The following is a 19,948-nucleotide window of genomic DNA, read 5'->3' as shown; positions in this document are numbered from 1 at the left end:
CAGCGTTCATATTTCATGAACTTTCTTCTTCCCGCTCTTTTTATTTCCTCACTTTCCTTCACATGCTCTTCCTTATCTCACCCGATGACCCGGCACCTCGGACACCTCGCTCACAGTTACGGGAGTCTAGAAATGTTTTATAATCCTGAGACGAGCTTCAGGGACGTCGGCATTTTCATGTTCGATTTGTTCCGCGGTGCAAAGAGACTTTTCGTCACTGAGGTTTCAGCTCTGAAGGATTCTATCAAGGCCGCTGTCTACAATCAGACTCACATTGATTTACTGTGCGGGGAGAGAGAGGCACAGCGCTCTTAGAATTCAGCCCAGGTAAACAACACATCCTCCTCATCATCGTCGCCATCTCCACCCTGTCACCAGCCGCTCGTCTCCCGTTTCTCACGCTGACCTCTTTCTGATGAGGAGAACATTTTTTTAACTGTAATATCCACAAAGTGTGTGTTTATCAGCCGATCCAATCACCTGCTTCAGCTTCCAATTGTTCTTCCTCCCGTCATCAGCCAAACGGTCCGTCTGTGCGTGCAAACAGAGGTGTGATTAAGGGGCAAAAATGAAGCTTTTGGAAGATCAAAAACAGCGTTAATGATGCTGTTGTGATGATTGGGGTCCTGACACGTGTCTGTTGTTTCAGAAAAACTCTAAATGCCAGCTCTGATTGTTCTGTTTTCCGGCCCACGGTTCAGAGAGTGTGTAGAAACCTTGAAATGACTCTCGCTGACCTGCCAAATTTAGGTAAAAATATACACACTACGCCAAGTTAATAATAACTTGGAGGTGATTCAAACTCTAATAAGTCGTCCTCATTGGTGAGCAGAGCGGCCACGGCGGATTAAGTTCGACGTCAGCGTTCGGTACACTCAGCCCGAGTCGTGTTCAGCATGTGAGCAATGATTCAGACAAAGACTGCAGAAAAAATAACAGCTCTGGGTGAAATAGAAATCAATGACGGCTTGTTTTGCCAAAAGAATCCCAAAAAGAAAAATCTGTTCAGACGTGAAAATAAATAAAAAGAATAAATCAGCCCAGAAGACAATGATTGGAACATTTGTTATGGATGAACAGTAAAAAGAGGGTTCGAGAGGCCGACTCTGCTTGTTTGCAGATCGTGGCTGTTTGGTCAGATGACGCCTGATTTGGTTATTAAAGGGGACATATTATTAAAAATCCACCTTTATGTGAATGTATATCTGGGAAACCTGAGTGTTTACAGGCCCAACAAAATGTGAAAGAAACCCATCCGGTCCTTTGTTTGAGGTCTGACAACAGAGAAAAACGCTCCGTTTCAAATGTGCTCCCCTTGTGATGTCACAGTGGGATTCTGATATCTCCACCCATGGAGTCCACCCCCAACCTAGATGAAAACTGTTAATCAGGTCCGCCATTTTTATTCTCTCTAGAAAAGGAGTGATGTCTACAGGGAAAACTCAGGGGGGCGGGGCTTGTTGCATTTAAAGAGACACACACCAAAACAGAGCGTTCAGAGAGAGCTGGTTTCCACAGGTCTGCTTCATTCATGTTATATTTGGACCGAAGCTCAGAAACACAGATGGGCCGACTGAAGATTTTCCTAAGTACTGATCTGAATAGAGAAAAACAACATGGAGACATCATGGTAGAAACTAGGTCGAGTCTGAGGTTTGGTTTTCAATAAATTAAGTTTATTTGTCAACAGTTGGGTTTACATTGTAGTTGGCAGGAACCATGCAGTCAAGCTCTTTATGGCTGATACTAATAGTAAAGATGTTCCACGTCACAGGTCACATATAGAGTTAGATAAACACAAACAACAAGCATTCCTCACTCTGCACATATATACACAAGCTCAACTCCAACCTTCCTCGAAACACTTTAGTTTTGTCGGGTTTTTTAGTTGTTGCATGTTTTCATCACTAACTGGGAGAGCAGTGGCTTTAATTAACAAACAAAAAGGTAGAAGTAGTAACAGTAGAGCAAGGCACACATTTATATTTTAGAGATCTCAAACCCTATTTTGTCCTACACACACACACACACACACACACACGCCTGTCTCAACACCAATCCCAAACCCAGCATGGCTGCTAATCATCGTCGTCTAGAAAGTAAAAAAAAGGAACATTACGCGGTACAGTCGTGGTGTACAGACATACATCAGTATCAATAACAACACACGTCCTCGTCAACAGTCATCAAACGTCAACGTCTACACAACAACACCACTTCAGCTTTCGCCAACTTTGGTTGTGTTGCATAGATAAAATGTCGTCATGTTAGAATCTTGTGTTTCTGGACACCTGATTCAACCTTTTGCAGACGCTGCGGACGGCACAGACGGGAACGCTTCAGGAGTATGTGAAGGTTTAGTCCAGAAGGTCATGTGGTAGACCGAGATCCGTCCTGACCGCTGAGAATATCTGTTATCAATTTGGAGCACAGGGGCTTCCATAGCAGCAAGTATATCCCGTAATCGATCAACAAACCTCCAAGTTTATTCACTTCAGAGTCAAGTCACAGAGTGTGTCCCATCTTCAGGAGAGGACACAGTCTACCAATGACCACAAGCCTGAAGGATAAACGTGCCATTCATCAAATAACAGGCTCTTAGGAGTTCCTATCACTAGCTTCTCTGAATTTCGGGTAACTCTCAATTACAAAGAAGTTGGAAACTTTTGAAGGTACCACCAAGAAGTTGACCTTACAAAGGGATGACATCATTGGTGACTTATTATACCCAATGCATGTCCGGTCCGTCCCCGTCAGACTCAGGAGTCGTCCTCAGCAGATTGGACGGACGGCGGAGAACGGCGCCATTAATTTGCCAGAACGTCTGCTTCATTTTCAGAATAAAATCTTGTGTGTGTTTGAAATAGTTTGAAACGGTTTAGTTCCACCTGCCCATGATTTACCTCGCGTGAATCTATAACATTACAGGTGCACAGCGGAGTGGACGCGCAGTTCTGGGTTAGAGTGCTTGACCCTATTCCTCTTCCCAACCGAGGATTCCTGATCAACGCTGCCTCCCTCCATTTTTAACTTCAGAGATTTCTCTTTAACACTGAACATTGAAAACGTTCAAACGGGGAATTTACATCAATTGTGCTTACCTAGAATACTTTACTTTGTTCCCCCAACTTTGATGCTTTTTCAGGATGTAGATTTTTTTCCATCACAGTGTTCGATCCACACTGGACAGGCTGCTTGACTCTGTCCTGCCCAAAACAACGCGGCTACTAAGGCTTCAATGATTGCATCATTACCACTTCCTCTCCTTTACATTAAACTAACGGTTCAATCAATCAGTCTTCTTCAACCTGGAAGATTGGAAACTTGGAGCGCACCACTAGAAGTTGCACTTGACCAAGGAGTAGTTCTTACCAAGAGCGCTTGATCGCTGCTTTTCCACATTTTACACTTTTTAATTACTATCAAAAAGGTACATTCCAGAAGTCACTTTGCCACCAAATTGGTAAAAACCAAAGATGGCGACTTGACCAATCCAGAGTTGTAGTAGAAAGTCCTTGAGCACATTTTTAGGAGACTTTTCATTGGGACAAAATCGTTGACCTGACCTCAGGAAAGGATATCTGAAATAGGCCAGCAGAGGTGGGGAACAACTAGAACCTGCCCTTCCCTCGTCCCTCTACAACACCGGACAGTCAGACAGTCCTTCACCATAGAATTTGGAAAGTTGTGGTTCCAAAATGGCCAAAATAAAAGCAAACATCTCAACTAGTTTAGAGATTTTTTGTCCCTAAGAAAAGCGGGGGATAAAATATCTTAGTTTATTTTAGTGAGTCTCAACCAGGCTGCACTTCTTTGTAGATCTCTTGACCCAACTTTGTCACCGTTAGAAATATTTGGAAGAGCTTGTTGGACTACCTCAATCCATTTAGAGAGTCCACCATGAAGGAGTGCAAGAGGGTTCAACATGGTACACTAACGTGACAAAAACCCATCAAAGTGATTCATGAAACATTTGACAGAACATGAACAACATGTTGGTTCCTTCTATGAACACACCCCTCGCCTTGTCTTGACCCCTGCTGAGCTTTAATTCACACAGATTCTAAACATACCGTCAGGTCACATGACTGTGAAGAGTGGAAGTTTCCAGAGTCGAGCTGAAAGTGAGTGAGACATTTAAAGACTAAATCAAAGCCGACCAGTGTTTGTATAAACGTTGGCCCTCTCTTGGTTCAGTCATGACATTACATCAATATTACACTTTAATAAAACATGTTGGCTTTTGCATCCTAAAAACATTTTTGATCGCAACAAAATCCTAAAAAAAAACAAAAAAAACCTGATTATTCGAACGCAATAAAAGGGCATTTAATTATACAAAGTCATATTTAAATCTTTACGAAATCAACGTTTTCCTTCCCCATAACAATAATTCATTGAGGAAAAAAAACCACACATCACACCGGCTCTGTGGTCGTGAGAGTCCAGTGTCACGGTTAACCTTCCCACTTCCACACTTTGAAAAATTGCAGGCCGCCGCTCGGCGTTGATGCTAACGGATGACATGCTTCTACCACAGCTACATCTGTGATTTACTGACACAGTTTGAACACCGACACCATCAATCCACACGGACCAGGCGGACATATTGTGCTACACGTGTGCTACACCGCAGTAGCATACTTATTTTTAAATCCAGCTGATCTCCAATCGGATGAGTTGGGCGGGCCACGTCGGCGCCGAAGGTTCATGTGGTTTTAAGGAACATCTGAGTGTCAAAAACCCAAACCAGGACATGCCGACAGGTGCTTTAAAACAATCAGACAGGAGGAAAGTTGTGAATGATAACATAGTTTAGGGTTGCTTTGCCTTCTCCAAACTGAAAATATATTCTGCTGGCCAGCTCAATTTTCTGTACCTCTCTGATTCCTTCATTAGACATTTCTGCTGACCGATTGATTCATTTCATTTAAGGAAATCAAGATTTTACGCTAAAACATCACTCAGGTGTTTATCAGCTCCAGCATGAAACGTTTTCATGTTCCTACGTTTGCTCTTAAATCTTCATTACTCAGTCGAGACTGTATTTTGTCCCACGTGGTTTCTAGACTACCTGAGACATCTGGCTTCATGACGACTCAGAAGCTCACTGGTCTCGACTTCGACCCTGAAATCATTTTAAACAAGAAAACCAAAGATCTGACCAAAAACACTGAAATCATTTGTGAGGTAACCCTGAAGCTGCTGGGGGAGATTTCAGTCCAGTTTTTCCCTCGACAATCTTTTTCAGCAGTGAGATTTAGGAGATCGGAGGGACGGAAGGAGCAAAGACGAGGAGGAGGAACGTGGAAAACGAAGCCGGGGACAGGGACCAGCTCGGCGGGGACGAGCTGGACTCGGCTCCCTTACAGGTGGATCCTGGAGGTTCCTGCTCCCAGCACAGGTAGTCTCTGAACACACAGAGAAAGAGAGAGGGGGAGAAAGATGGATTCTTTAACGCTGGTAAATCAAAAGGTTGTTTTTTTCAGATACGTATAAAACATAATGATTCACATGTTTTTAACCGTTCAGTCACTCAAGCCTCCATTCAGCCGGTTCAGCTCGACTTCATCCATTTCTCTCTCTGCTGTTTATTTATTCTACTGCTGAAATTATTGATCCATTTTCACCCTGTCTTAGAGGTTTAACGTTCACATATTAAAACACTCAAAGAGCAGACAGAGTTAAAGAAGTCTAAATAAATGAGCAACGATTAAAGATGATCAGAGAGGTCTGGTGATGTAGATCCTCTTTCTGAAGGTCTCGTCTTGGAATCTAAAGCTTTTTTTACTCTCGGTCTCAGACTGGGCGGACTCTGGATTTTAAATCAAGGCCACCACTGAGAGGCTATTTTTCCACGTCTTCACTGAGATGAGAAGGAGAACGCCTCTCTCTTAAAAGAACAAATAGCTTCAATTCATTTCTAGTTTGATTTTGATCCCCTGCTTAAAGTGAGTCCAGTGAACGCAGGCTGATGATTCCTCAGAGATGTTTATGGTCTCGGTCTCGAACACAAAATGTTTCAGATTCATTCAAACTGGCCTCCATATAAAGTCATCTCTTTATGCAGACCCTTCGTCCTGAGGGAAACAAACACTCGCCGCTTTTTTGTTCCACTTTGCTTTGAAACTATCCAAACACTGTGATGAAACCTGAGCGTGCACCCACACACACACACACACACACACACACACACACACACACTCTGCTGTGTGTTTTGCTGCAGACCCTCTGCTGTCTGGGTCACAGAGCACATCATGAGCCGCATCCACGATTGCTTTAATTGCAGCCGTGTCTGTGTGCAGTGTGTGAGTGTGTGTGTGCAGGACTGCTGTGTGCGTGCGTCTGTGAACAGGTGGGCTAGGCTGGGGCACGCCATGGGGGTCAGGACCAGCTGTATGCATCACTGATATGATATGTGTGTGTGTGTGTGTGTGTGTGTGTGTTTCTTTGTCGTAGGTGTACATGCGTTGTGTGTGTTCACTGAGCTTGATTAGACACTTTCATGTGTGTGTTTTCATTCTTGTTATTGTGTATGCAGGTTTGTCCTCTGGTGTGTGTGTGTGTGTGTGTGTGTGTGTGTGTGTGTGAACAACATGTCTGTCTAACCTGCAGCTGCTGGGCTGTCAGAGCTTCTACCTGGACTCTTCTGCCCTGCCCTCAGGGGTGTGTGTCTGTCTGTCTGTGTGTGTGTGTGTGTGTGTGTGTGTGTGTGTGTGTGTGTGTCTGTGTGTGTGTGTGTGTGTGTGTGTGTGTGTGTGTGTGTGTGTGTGTCTGTGTGTGTGTGTGTGTGTGCGTGTCTGTGTCTTTGTGTGTCTGTGTTTCGAGTATAGGGGCAGTAGGTTTTGCTTAGCCCTGGAGGCACCCATAGGGCGGCCACTTCATCACACACACACACACACACACACACACACACACACACACACACACACACACACACACACACACACACACACACACACACACACACACACACACACACACACTCAGTGACGGCCTTTGTTTTGTTCGAGTTGACATTAAAATAAAAAAAAGATGATCAGCTGAACAAATTCTCTGCCTCTGAGCAGCTAAAACCTGTTTGTGTTTTTCATCCTAAAAAGCCTCTGCATGTTTTCTAATAAGCTCCAGCAGCAGAAAGCTGCTCAAACTAGGATCAATGTTGGAGATGAAACATGGAGAGAGGTTAGAACGCAGAAAGCTTTACAGACCCATGCAGAGCTGGCTAAACACTGAAGCTACAGTGTCTCAACATGCAGAGCTGGCTAAACACTGAAGCTACAGTGTCCACCACATGCAGAGCTGGCTAAACACTGAAGCTACAGTGTCTCTACATGCAGAGCTGGCTAAACACTGAAGCTACAGTGTGCACCACATGCAGAGCTGGCTAAACACTGAAGCTACAGTGTCTCTACATGCAGAGCTGGCTAAACACTGAAGCTACAGTGTCCACCACATGCAGAGCTGGCTAAACACTGAAGCTACAGTGTCCACCACATGCAGAGCTGGAGCTAAACACTGAAGCTACAGTGTCTCTACATGCAGAGCTGGCTAAACACTGAAGCTACAGTGTCCACCACATGCAGAGCTGGAGCTAAACACTGAAGCTACAGTGTCTCTACATGCAGAGCTGGCTAAACACTGAAGCTACAGTGTCCACCACATGCAGAGCTGGCTAAACACTGAAGCTACAGTGTCCACCACATGCAGAGCTGGCTAAACACTGAAGCTACAGTGTCCACCACATGCAGAGCTGGCTAAACACTGAAGCTACAGTGTCTCTACATGCAGAGCTGGCTAAACACTGAAGCTACAGTGTCCACCACATGCAGAGCTGTGTGAGAGGAGGGGGCGGAGCCAGCTGTCTGTGATGATTAGAGTTTAGACTGCAGTACTCATTTTAAACACTAGGGGGCGGAGCTACATATAAAGCTTTTTAGATGAAACAGATGTTACATTATTCTCTGAACACAGGAGGCGCTGGTCTGCTGTTTCATCAGTCGACCTCAGATTGAGGCCGATTTGGCTCTTTGCATCTTAAATGACGTAAAACGTGTTTTCTGCTTTAATTACTGAGAGTTGTTTTAAAATGAAGCTTCGACTTGTTGAGCTGCGTGTGTGTGTTGACTCACTCTGACGTTCCCTGCCCTCGTGGTTGGCGGTCTCACTGAGGCTTGGCTCCGCCCTGCTGCTGTCCTGGTGGCGTTGTGGACGGATGACTGAGGGAGAGAGAGAGAGAGAGAGAGAGAGAGAGAGAGAGAGAGACAGGGAGAGAGAGAGAGAGAGAGAGAGAGAGAGAGAGAGAGAGAGAGAGAGAGAGAGAGAGAGAGAGAGAGAGAGAGAGAGAGAGAGAGAGAGACAGGGAGAGAGAGAGAGAGAGAGAGAGAGAGAGAGAGAGAGAGAATAGATGTAGAGAGACATTCAGAGATCAGAAGAAAGGGTTGGAACACAACAGGAGAACAGAAAATAACAGAGAAATTGTTGAATCACAAAAAGGCAGAAGAAATAATGGAGCTGAAATTGATAAAAAAAGAACATTACACTTTATTCTGCTCAACAGTTAGCGGGGGAAGAGGAAAAAGCGATGGAAGGAGAAAGAGAGACAAACAAAAGAGAGAGAGAGAGAGAGAGAGAGAGAGAGAGAGAGAGAGAGAGAAATAAATCAAAACGGCATTATCGGCCTGAAACCTTGTTTGTCTTTGTTTTCTAATCGGCTTGTTCTTCTCTTTGAGCCCAAACTGATGAAAAGTTGCAAATTAAAACAACGAGCATCAGGCCGAAAACAATTCTCCCTCTCCCTCTCCAGCCGCTCGCTTAATTGGTTCACAACTAATGGCTTTGTAAAGACTTGTGTAGCTGTTATCCCTCTCCATACATCTCGCAGCGCTGCAGACACACACACACACACACACACACACACACACACACAGTGCGAAGTCACGCTAACATGCACACGAACACGCCGGTGAGCGTTCAACCCCCAGCTTTGCATTTTTTGTCTTTCTTTCGTTTTCGACGCCTTTTAATGGATTTACAGGCTAATGAGGAAACTATGATACATGCGGACAGAAAGCCGGAGTTCAGCCGGGTTTCAAATCTCTTCATCCTCCTTTCCTCAGAAATGCAACGTGTAAAAGTGACAGCTGTTAAAGATCAGATATATAACATCTAACATGTGTCTCTAGTCTGTCTCCAAAACCCCCCAATGAGGAGAAAAGTCCATCCATTTCAGAAAATGTGTGCTCAAACAGGCTGTTTGGAGATGTTCCCTTCATGACATCACAAAGGGCAGTAGCCCCTCCCCCAGGTGGGTGACACTCCCACAGCTAGGTGTTTGTTCTGCCCTCTGAGTCTGCCTTCTCACCGTAAACAATAGGACATGGAGCCAGAAAGCAGCGAGTACACCCGAGCCCTTCCAGAGAGGGGGCGTGGCCAGACACAGCTCATTTACATATTTAAAGCTACAGACACAGAAACAGCCTGTTCTGAGCAGGGCTGAAATAGAGGGGTTTATAGACATGATCAGAGTGGATTTACACACACGAGGAGCATCAAGTCATCATCAGCCCGTTACTCATCCACCTGATCATCAGCCTCTCGCAGACACTTCATGACCTTGGGGGAAACCCATTGGATAGTTTGGAAAGCAGGAATAATTGATTTAAAAAAAAAAAGCTGCAGATAAATTGATATGATTGTGTTATATGGTGCAGTAAAACTCTTATTTATTGCTTTTCAAATGGTACAAATGATGCACGGCCCACATTAACATGCACGGCGTGAGAAAGGAGTACCGGCGTCTGAGCTCGAGATCAGAAATGAAACAAGCTCTTCAGCCGTGCCGTGTTCCTCTTAAGGAGAGTGAAAGTTGATAAACAGAGGAGGCAGCAAGGTTGCAGCTTGTATAAAAAAAAAAAAAAAAAAAAAAAAAAGAGAGAGAGAGCGTACGTCATTTGCATAAGAAAATAGAAAAGCTGAAAAAAGAGCACAAACACGCTAATTCAGCGATGAAATGAATTGAACGATCACTGCGGGACGGGGAAAAGCTCTTAGCTGATGAATCCTAATGAAATCTGACTGATAGTAATTATGCTGATGTTGTTCTGTGGACCTTAACCTTTTAACTAAAAAACTGAGAAGTCTGCAGATCCCCCCTTGCATTAACACCTGAGGGAGGAAGAGAGGAGCGAGAGAGGAGCGAGAGAGGAGGGACGTGGAAAAGGACGTTAAAATGCAAAGGTAGGAAAAGATGGAAGCAGGAGAGGAGTAAGATAAGAGACCGAGGAGGAGGAGGAGGAGGAGGAGGAGGAGGAGGAGGAGGTGACGAGGACAAGACGGAGAGAAGATGCTAAACACAACTCTGAGAAGAAGCAGGAAAAGAGGAGCAAGAGAGGGAGGAAGAGGAGGAGGTGGAGAGGGTGGAGGAGGAAGAAGAGGAGGAGGAGAGGGTGGAGGAGGAGGAGAGGAGAAGGAGAGGGTGGAGGAGGAAAGGGAGGAGGAGGTGGAGGAGAAGGAGGAGAGGGTGGAAGAAATGAGGAGGAGGAGGAGAGGGTGGAGGAGGAAGAAAAGGAGGAGGAGAGGGAGGAGGAAATAAGGAGGAGGAGAGGGAGGAGGAGGAGCAGGAGGAAGAGGAGGAGGAGGAGGGGAGGGAGGAAGAGGAGGAGGAAGAGGAGGAGGAAGAGGAGGAGGAGGAGGGGAGGGAGGAAGAGGAGGAGGAGGAGGAGAGGGTGGAGGAAATGAGGAGGAGGAGGAGAGGGAGGAGGAAGAAGAGGAGGAGGAGGAGGAGAGGGTTGAGGAAATGAGGAGGAGAGGGAGGAGGAGAGGAGGAGGAGGGGAGGAGGAGGAGGAGGGGAGGGAGGAAGAGGAGGAGAGGGAGGAGGAGAGGAGGAGGAGGGGAGGAGGAGGAGGAGGAGGAGGAGGAGGAGGAGAGGGAGGAGGAGGAGTAGGAGGAGGAGGAGCGAGGAGGAGGGAGGGGAGGGAGGAAGAGGAGGAGAGGAGGGGAGGTGATGACAAACATCAGCTCCTCTCATGTGCGTCTGGCCTCAGAAATGGAAATGAGAGAAATGCACACTGGCTTCATTACACAGGCAGCCAGCGATGGGCTCGGCTCGGTCTAATACCTGGAGCAGAGAGGTGAAGTATAATGTCCTGAGATAGGCTAACACGTGGAACACTAACCTGCTTCTGCACCGCCGTCTTTACGTCCTGCTGCGAGCCGCTCCGACGTCTCCTCCCCTTCTCCTCCTGCTTCACCCTCTGAGCGTCCCCCTCCCCTCTCCTCTCCCCCTCCTCCCTATCGGCCTCTCTCATCGCCGAGCAGTTAATTTTGGGATTAATACGCGTGGCGGTGGCGGCTGACTCTTTTGAGGGATTTGTAGCAGAGCTGCAGACACTTATCTTGGTCATTACGGCGCCCATATTGGATTCAAGCGTTTTAGTATCTGCCAAACATTCAGCTGCGGAGGAGTCTATCGGGGCGACACGCGCCCGGGGATTAAGATAAGGAGGCCCCTCATTACGACTCCTCTCCTCCCGCGGCGTGCTGACACTCACAGCGGCCGCGACTTCTCCTCCAGCGACATCACAGAGGAGGTACGGGTCCTCACCTCGCTTCTCTTCCTCGGCGCCAGAGGACAGGAGAGGAAGAGGAGGGGGAGGGATGTCATCGTCTGGTTTAGTGCCAGGCCTCTGGAGGGAGGCGCGGACGCCGTTTGAGGCCGAGGAGGAGGAGGAGGAGGAGAGAGAGCTGACAGAAGGCTCACAGACAGGAGAGAGGGAGCGCTGTTCTTCCTGTGTGCGGCTGGATGCCTGGAAATACAGGTGATCCTGGTCTCTATCCATCCCAGAGTCCTTTGAGGGGGACCAGCAGCTCCGGCTGTCCCTCGCTCTGAGACTCGGACCCTCCTCGGAAGCGTTTTGAAGACCGTCGTTTGATTGTGAGCGAGGCGTGTAAGCGAGGCTGTCGGCTCCAGGGATGTGTCGTGGTTGCTTGGTGAGCACCATGCTGTAGCAGAGCGGCGGGCCCAGGTACACCTCCTCCGTACAGGCTGCAAACAGCGTCTCCTCATCCCGGATGTCCGGGCTGGCGAGCAGGGACGGACTCGTGGACTCGTGGCACTGGGACGACTTCAAATCAAGCGCGCGGGAGGAGTTGTTGTTGTTGTTGTTGTTGTTGGAGAGGAGGGAGTGCTGGTTGGCGCTGGTGAAGAGCTCGGGGCTCGGGCTGCGGAGGCCTTGAGTCGGGCTGATGTAAGCGGGGAGGCTGTAAGGCAGCGGCGTGGAGCTCTTGTCCTCGGAGCACTGACTGACCTCGCCACAGTCGCTGTCATGGGAGGACAGAGACAGGTAGGAGTAGAAGTCTCCTTTCCGCAGGTGCAGCGGCCGGTGGGAGTGTTCGATGACCTGCAGGGAGAGGAAGGAGAACGTTTGAATGAATTAAACCTCAGATTTTATAAACACCCCCTCAGGTGGACGTGTGACCTTCATTGTTTGCTGGTCAACAGAAAAAAAAACAAACAAACCCCTGAAGGAGCTTTAGAACGATTACAGATCACTTCTAATTTCATCGCATGCTAATTTCTGTTCCACGCCACTTTGGCGTGTTTTCCTTTTTTTCTCACGCCATAACATTCATTTATGTTCGTACTGGAGTCTGGTCCTGAATTTTAGAGATTTACGTTACACACTGATGGTTTCTTATGTGCATCATGTTCCTCATCAATAAATCAGAACTGCAGTGTGTGCAGTGTGAATGAGTGAGTCCTGACTACAGTGAGGGAGAAGCTGGAGTCCTGCTGGCTGTGTTGTTGTCAGAGGCGTTGGAGGCGTGTCTCTGGAGGAGGGCGGAGGCTTCAGTACGGAGGGGGCGTGGCCTAACAGAAGTTTGTTTTGGTTTCATGCTGCAGCTCAAGGGCGACACCTACTGGATCAAAGAGTCGCACATTCTTCCTTCGAGCAGAAGTCATGATGCTAAATTACGACTTCGTCTCAAATCAACTTTTTTCTTCATTAAAACTCCGAATGCTTCTGAATTAATATTTTTCCACTTTTAAAACATTTTTCTGCCTGATTTCTTTTTTTGGGGACATAAAAACTCATTAGCTTTTAAATTACTTCACTCGCAAAAGGATAGTGAAGAAACGACGTCCTAAAAAAAAAAAAAAGTTGATGTAATCTTTGATGCGATTTATTCAATTACTCCAACCCAGTGAACACATTAGCTGCTGTTATTTTTGTACATTTGTCCTCCAATGTGTGCAGAACATAGGAGGTCATAAAGGACTCCAAACATATTTAAGATGCTTCATCTGCAGCCTGGTTTTCCTGTGCTTTCATTTGCACCTGATGTTTTCTTACCTTGTCTTTGATCTGTGCGAGCGATGCAGGAACCTGGTCCGGGATGAACCCCCTGCTCTGGTCTTGGTTCTGTTCTTCCGGCTGAGTCCCTTTGCTCTTCAGTGCCAGCGAGGTCATGTCGATGATGCCCCTCACGAAGTCGTGCACATTCTCCCGCGGGTCGTCCTCCTCCGCGCTGCGCGGCCGGCGGTTGGAGGGCGGCGGGAGCTGGCTGCAGCAGGAGGAGGAGTGGGCGCTGTGGCGTTTTTTAGCGGGCAGGGACGACTTCTTGTCTCTCACCCCCTGTCTCGTCTGCTCCGTAACCAAAGACGAGAACTTGAATTTTTCCTGGATGGTGATGGCCTTCCGTCCAGCGGCCGCCGGCGCCTGGCTGCTGCTGCGGTGCAAATCCTGGTGGGACCTGCAGTCCTCCAGAGGTGAGAGCGAGGGAGGCGAGGGGAGGGAGGAGCTGTGGCAGGGCAGCTCCCCTCTCAGCTGTCCCACTAAACAGGACGTCCGTTTGGATTGGAAGGGGAGGAGCTCGACGGACGGCGACGAAGGAAGCGGTCTTGTTAAACTGGAGTCGACGTTTGCGATCAACTCATTGACATCCTGAACCGACTCTCCCGTTTTAGCCGACAGGTACGACTCTCTCAGAAACTCGCCCTTCTTCGTGAACACGCTGGACTCTTCTCGGAGGAGCTCGTCGTCCTCGTCTTTCCCTTTCAGACAGCTGTGCTCCACGTTCCCGTTCTCCACGTCGTCCACAAACTGGCTGATGTAGCTCCTGGTTGCGTTTCTCCCGATTTTCCTCCTCTTCCTTTTCCATCTTCACGTTGTTTGTCTTTTTGTTGTCGCTCGTGCAGCTGTTGTTTTCTCCCGGCTTTGAGAGCGAGCGGCTTTGAAAACCACGCGGCTCCACGTTCTGAGACGAGGACGTGAAGGAGGAAGACGGGTTCGTCCCGCACTGCAGCTCGTCCCACAGGCCTGCCTCGGTTTTAGAGAAGGAGGAAGGGGAGTTTTTAGGAGATCTCGTCCAACTCTGAAGCTCTCTCTTCATATACTCGAGACCCAGGATGTAAGACCCCTCCATGTCCTCTTCATCGTCCACCTCATCGTCCCCTGAGGAGGCACAGCTCAGCCTCTCCTCCTCCTCTTCTTCCTCTCCATCCCTCACACCGAGCTCCTCCTCGGTGAGCGTCAGTGTGGATGAGGACAGGAGGTCACAGTCGTCCTCGTCCTCGTCGGTGCATGCTGAGGTACAGGAGACGTTCACCACCAGGCTCAAGCTCGCTGCATCTGCTTCATCCATCCCCGCCCCCCCGTGGCTGTTTCCTTGGCCGTGTCTCCGGGGAGTCTTTGAGTTTGCGTTGGCTGTCGTGGCGAGGACGAGGAAGGGGTTGTGTTGATTTCTGAGTAAGGCGAAATCTTCGGACCCCACAGACGAGTCCTCGGTGCTACTCAGCTCCGTCAGAGACGCCGTCGCCGAACTCTCGTTGATCAGGGACGGTGGTCCTTTCCTTGAGGAATAGGACATTCCAGAAAGGGGGGTTTGCCGACCACCAAGAGACGGCGAGGCAGGGAGTCTGCTCCGCTGCGGGGAGCTGCATCGAAGCGTCATGTCGGAGACGCTGCGAGTCATCTTGGAGGCGAGTGGACTCTGAATGTTCTCCAGGCGTTTCAGGAGGTCCAAAGTTCTGCTGCTCAGCTCCCCAGAGGACGTTTCTCCTCGTGGACTTTTGACTTCTGGTTCACCCTGATCCAGGTCTCTGCTCTGCAGCAGGTCCAGCTCCACCAGGCTTGCCAGGCTGCCTCCAGACTGTCCTTCGCCGCTACGACACGGGGCCAGGCAGCTCTCCAGGGACGCACTGCGATGCATCGGATCTTTGGAGGGAAATAACTCGACGCCCAGCGCGAGAAGCGACTCAAGAGAGGATCCCTGAGACAGAGCTGGACTGGAGGCTCGCTGGCTCAGAGCAGGCGGAGAGTCCAAACGGTTAAACTTTTCAAAGTTGAACTCCGTGATTTGACTGTGAGACACAGACGTCTTTGAGGAGTCCACATCCAGTCCTCCTACTTCAAAATCAGAGTCGGAGTCAGCGGGAGTCAGGATTACACGCCCATTGATTAGGATCTCCACCGCCTCCCCTCCTCCCCTCTTGGGCCTCCTCCTCTTCTCCTCGTCTCTGTTTCTACCTTTCACTTCATCCCTCTTCCATTCTCTCCCCTTCGTGTAACACCTCGTCTTCATTCTGAGAACGCCGTCTTTGAGCGAACCCAAATCCTTCTTTCCCTTTCTTAGCTCTTCTTCCTCTTCTTCCTGATCCTCTTCCTCTCCCTGGATTTCAGAGTTGGTCGACGTCGTCTCCACGTCTCCTGTGTCGCTGACAATCCCGCTCTCGCTCTCTGACCTTCGACTGCTCACTGACTGACCACTTCCTCTGCCGCCCTGTCGCTCGCTCTCCCCGTCCCGGTATCTGATTCTGTCCCCTCCGTGAGTGTCGGACACGGATCCTCCCAGGAGGTCTGGGAGGGACTCGATGGAGGAGAAGGAGGAGTCCTTACTCAGACTCTTCAGCAGGAGATGCTGTTTCTGATTTCCTGTCTTGTTTTTGTAAAGTGAGGAGGAACTGTGTGGAAACGGAGGCTGCGTGTATAACTCCACATGATGCAGGCTGTACACCTGGTAGATGTTGTTGTTGTTAGGCGGAAAAGTTTGGGACGTCACGCTGGGCTGGACCTCTGATGGAAATCCACCTCTCGTGTTGGACGTCACATCAGAACTCTGGACCGCGTCCGGCTGAATCCGGTTGGACGTCGTGCTGTTTGAAGTTTCTTCGGCGGGGAGGTTCTGCGTAAGGTCGAGCTCCTCCTCGCCTCGCGCCTCTGATTCTGTGATTGTCATGTCCGTGTCGTCCCATTCCCACGAGTCCTCCGGCACAGGTGCCACTGGACCGACTGACACTGGGCTGATCTGATGGAGATCGACCAGACCCGGTTCCAGAAAGTTCCCGTGAACCTGCAGAGAGAGAGAGAAAAAAAAAAAGGGAGGACAGACGGAAATAGTTAGAAAAAAACAAACAAAACAAAAAACGTTTGAAATAATTCAGGAAGGACGAAGAGGAATCGTTCCGACTCGGCTGCTAAAGCAAAAACATAAACTGAGTCTGTGATGCAACAAAGAAAAGAGACATTTATCCACAATGCAGATTAAAGCTCATCGCTGAATGCAAACAATACCTGAGACTTCATATTTTATGGACTGTGTAGACAAATCTACACGACTGTGACTCGACCCCGCCCCCCCCCCCCCCCCAACAATCTGTCCTGCCTAAATGTACGAATTCAGCATGATGACTACGTTTTCACTTCATGCTACGTGTTATTAAGTGACTCTCTCTGCAACCAAACGGAACCTTCTTTTCCCCTCCTGAGGAAGCCGACTGCTGTCCGACCGCTGAAAAGCATTCAGACAGAAGTTTATAATAGTGTGTGTGTGTGTGTGTGTGTGTGTGTGTGTGTGTGTGTGTGTGTGTTTTGTTTTTGTAAAGTGCGGTGCTCGATTATCATTTAAAGTGCACGGAGTGTCAGAACGCAGCGGGAGCAGAGACCGTGTTTTCTCTGATGTTGCAATGTGTCACTTTGCCCCCCCCCCCCTCCAAAACTCTTAAAAAAAAAAAAAAAAGACGTGTTTAAAAAGTTGTCTGTCCTCTTCTCTGAGAGAGCGCGCCGGCTCCTCCGCTCCGACCGAAAGCAAGACGCACCGACACGCCGACTTCTCTGACAAATAACACGTTCTGTGATCATTTAAAAAAAAAAGAGTAAAAATCAGCCCACCCCACCAAAGCAATTGCTCATAAATCTCAACACAAATTATTCCGCTCTGGAACAAAGCGATGAATTATTCAAAAACGACTTCTGAGAGAAAGAGCACGGAGCTGAAAAGCCCAAAGTAAATACGTAATCAAAAGCCTTCAGAAAGCTCGGCTGTCTAAAAATATGCTTAGACACAGGAATTCTTCCCTTCCACAGACATAATTATACAAATTGCTCCGCGTCTCGTTAACAAGAGAGGGGGGGTAATTCGTATTAGCCATTCATAGCCTATTAATCTAATAAACTAGTTGGATGTGTGTGTGTGTGTGTGTGTGTGTGTGTGTGAGGCTCTGTGTAATGAATTTCTATTAGATTTGTGTTTATTCCCCTTGTGCTGATAAGGGAGACGGGGGTAATGACTGAACTGGGTTTTGCCAGTGCAGACGCGTTCAAAAACACATCCGGAGCTGAAGGGGGAGAGGCTATCAATCAGGCTAATCCAATCAGATCGAGTATTTGATGACCCGCGGAAACCTCGTGTATAATTTAGATCTGTAATTTGTCTCGTTTCTGTAATTTTGTAATAGTTAAGAGCTGAGTTGGGGATCTTTTTCCTGGCCACACGCGGACGAGGGAGCGAGGGAGGGGGGAGGGGGGAGGGGGGGGGAGTCTTCACAAACACGGGAGAGAACTCCAACGTGTTGCCGGTCACCTGCCGAGATGGCGAGCTGGCAGAGGAGACTCCGAGTGTCCAGGTGATCCAGGAGCTGACGCCCCAGATGATGAGTTGGTGCAGGATTGAGTCCAAACACACACACACACACACACACACACACACACACACACACACACACACACACACACACACACACACACACACACACACACACACACACACACACACACACACACACACACACACTCACACACACACACACGGCTCTTTCTCTGCTCTGACGTCGACTTGTAAAAACACACACAGTGACTCCGAGGTCACACGGCGTCTGCAGCCACTGGAAAGGTCAAACAGGCGCTACATAGGCTGTATGCTACATGTATGTTATGACTGTTAGCATTAAGACGAGTGTGTGTGAGAGTGTTTGATTTTTGATTTCCTGTTTCTTCGATCTGCTTTGTTTTGATCATTCTGATGTTTTACAGACTTTAGTTTGTTCAACTTTGAAAATGCAAATTTAAAAAAAGAAGAGTTAATAATAGATAATATTAATAATAATATTAATAATAGAGATCAAGTTTTAATATGTTCGAAGAGAACCTGATGTGAAGGTCGAGATCGAAGGTCGAGATCGAGTTAACCCTTCGTTTGATGGAGGAGTCGACGTTTATGGAGAACCAAATAATCCAGAGCTTTCTTCCCGTGATGAACCTCGTACAAAGTCTGCTGTTTACCGCCTTAATCGCACCTGGTGGAAGTGTGTGTGTGTGTGTGTGTGTGTGTGTGTGTTTGTGTTTTTTTTTTTTTTTTTTGGGCGGGGGGCTAAAACGGAAAACTTTTTCCCATTAGCTCTGGTTTGACTGCTCCCATTTGTTAGCATAGCATCTGCTGGAAGGCCCAAGGAGAGCGGAGCTATCTAGCAGCGTCTGGGTGATTATTCATGTGCCTGCGCTCCTCCAGGAGCTGCTGCTGCCGCTGCTCCGCTCTCTGCCGGCTCGCCGCCGTACCCGTTGTCAAAGAGCTGAGGGAGCCCGGCGTCACCGCTCTGATTCAAAATGAATAGAAGCGCGCAGATAAATCACCTCTCCACGCAGAGTGGAGCAGCAGACAGGCTGCTTTGAATGTAATTGCAATCGGTGAATGAAATCCTCCATATGCTGCTCATAACTCTGCTCGGAAATATATTTTATAATCGTGAGGAAAGTGTTCTAAAATATAATTTCCATATATTACATTCAGCTACCAGGTAAAGAGAGTGAAACCTCATCCTCACAACACCCCGCGGCTTTCATTTACACTCATTTACATCCAATAAAAGATAAAACTGGATCCTTCATTTGCTTTCCCAACAGCTGTACGCCGAATCTCTGAACAAGGAGCGACAAAATGTCCACGCCGTCATCACACCGCCGATTAGACCAGATCCACATGAAGCCGCCAGGTGAGACCGCTGCAGGGCCGCCCCTAAACCGCTTTCTCTACTGAGTCACCAGGTCCCAGTCTGAGGACTTGTTAGCTAGGATCAGTACCAGTCTGAGGACCTGTTAGCTAGGATCAGTACCAGGTCCCAGTCTGAGGACCTGTTAGCTAGGATCAGTACCAGTCTGAGGACCTGTTAGCTAGGATCAGGATCAGGTCCCAGTCTGAGGACCTGTTAGCTAGGATCAGTACCAGTCTGAGGACCTGTTAGCTAGGATCAGGACCAGGTCCCAGTCTGAGGAACTGTTAGCTAGGATCAGGACCAGGTCCCAGTCTGAGGAACTGTTAGCTAGGATCAGTACCAGTCTGAGGACCTGTTAGCTAGGATCAGTACCAGGTCCCAGTCTGAGGACCTGTTAGCTAGGATCAGGACCAGGTCCCAGTCTGAGGACCTGTTAGCTAGGATCAGGACCCAGTGTGAGGACCTGTTAGCTAGGATCAGTACCAGGTCCCAGTCTGAGGACCTGTTAGCTAGGATCAGGTCCCAGTCTCATGACCTGTTAGATAGGATCCGGTCCCAGTCTGAGGACCTGTTAGCTAGGATCAGGTCCCAGTCTGAGGACCTGTTAGCTTGGATCAGGACCAGTCTGAGGACCTGTTAGCTAGGATCAGGACCAGGTCCCAGTCTGATGACCTGTTAGC

The 19,948-nt window shown here is 48.3% G+C and overlaps 1 protein-coding gene across 1 annotated transcript; it reads right to left on the bottom strand.

The window, feature by feature from the left end:
- Window positions 1–1,654: 1,654 nt before the first annotated feature.
- Window positions 1,655–16,587, bottom strand: LOC306840157 (A-kinase anchor protein 6-like; the record flags this gene model as incomplete). Its single annotated transcript, XM_079369251.1, is given in 6 exon segments — window positions 1,655–5,411; window positions 8,133–8,219; window positions 11,179–12,402; window positions 13,357–14,146; window positions 14,148–16,354; window positions 16,576–16,587. Coding segments are annotated over 6 exon segments (4,365 nt in total). The 3' UTR covers window positions 1,655–5,366.
- Window positions 16,588–19,948: the final 3,361 nt, after the last annotated feature.

Source organism: Symphodus melops, assembly GCF_947650265.1.
Source record: "Symphodus melops genome assembly, chromosome: 19".
Classification (NCBI taxonomy): Eukaryota; Metazoa; Chordata; class Actinopteri; order Labriformes; family Labridae; genus Symphodus; species Symphodus melops.
This window is presented reverse-complemented; position numbering and strand designations above follow the sequence as displayed.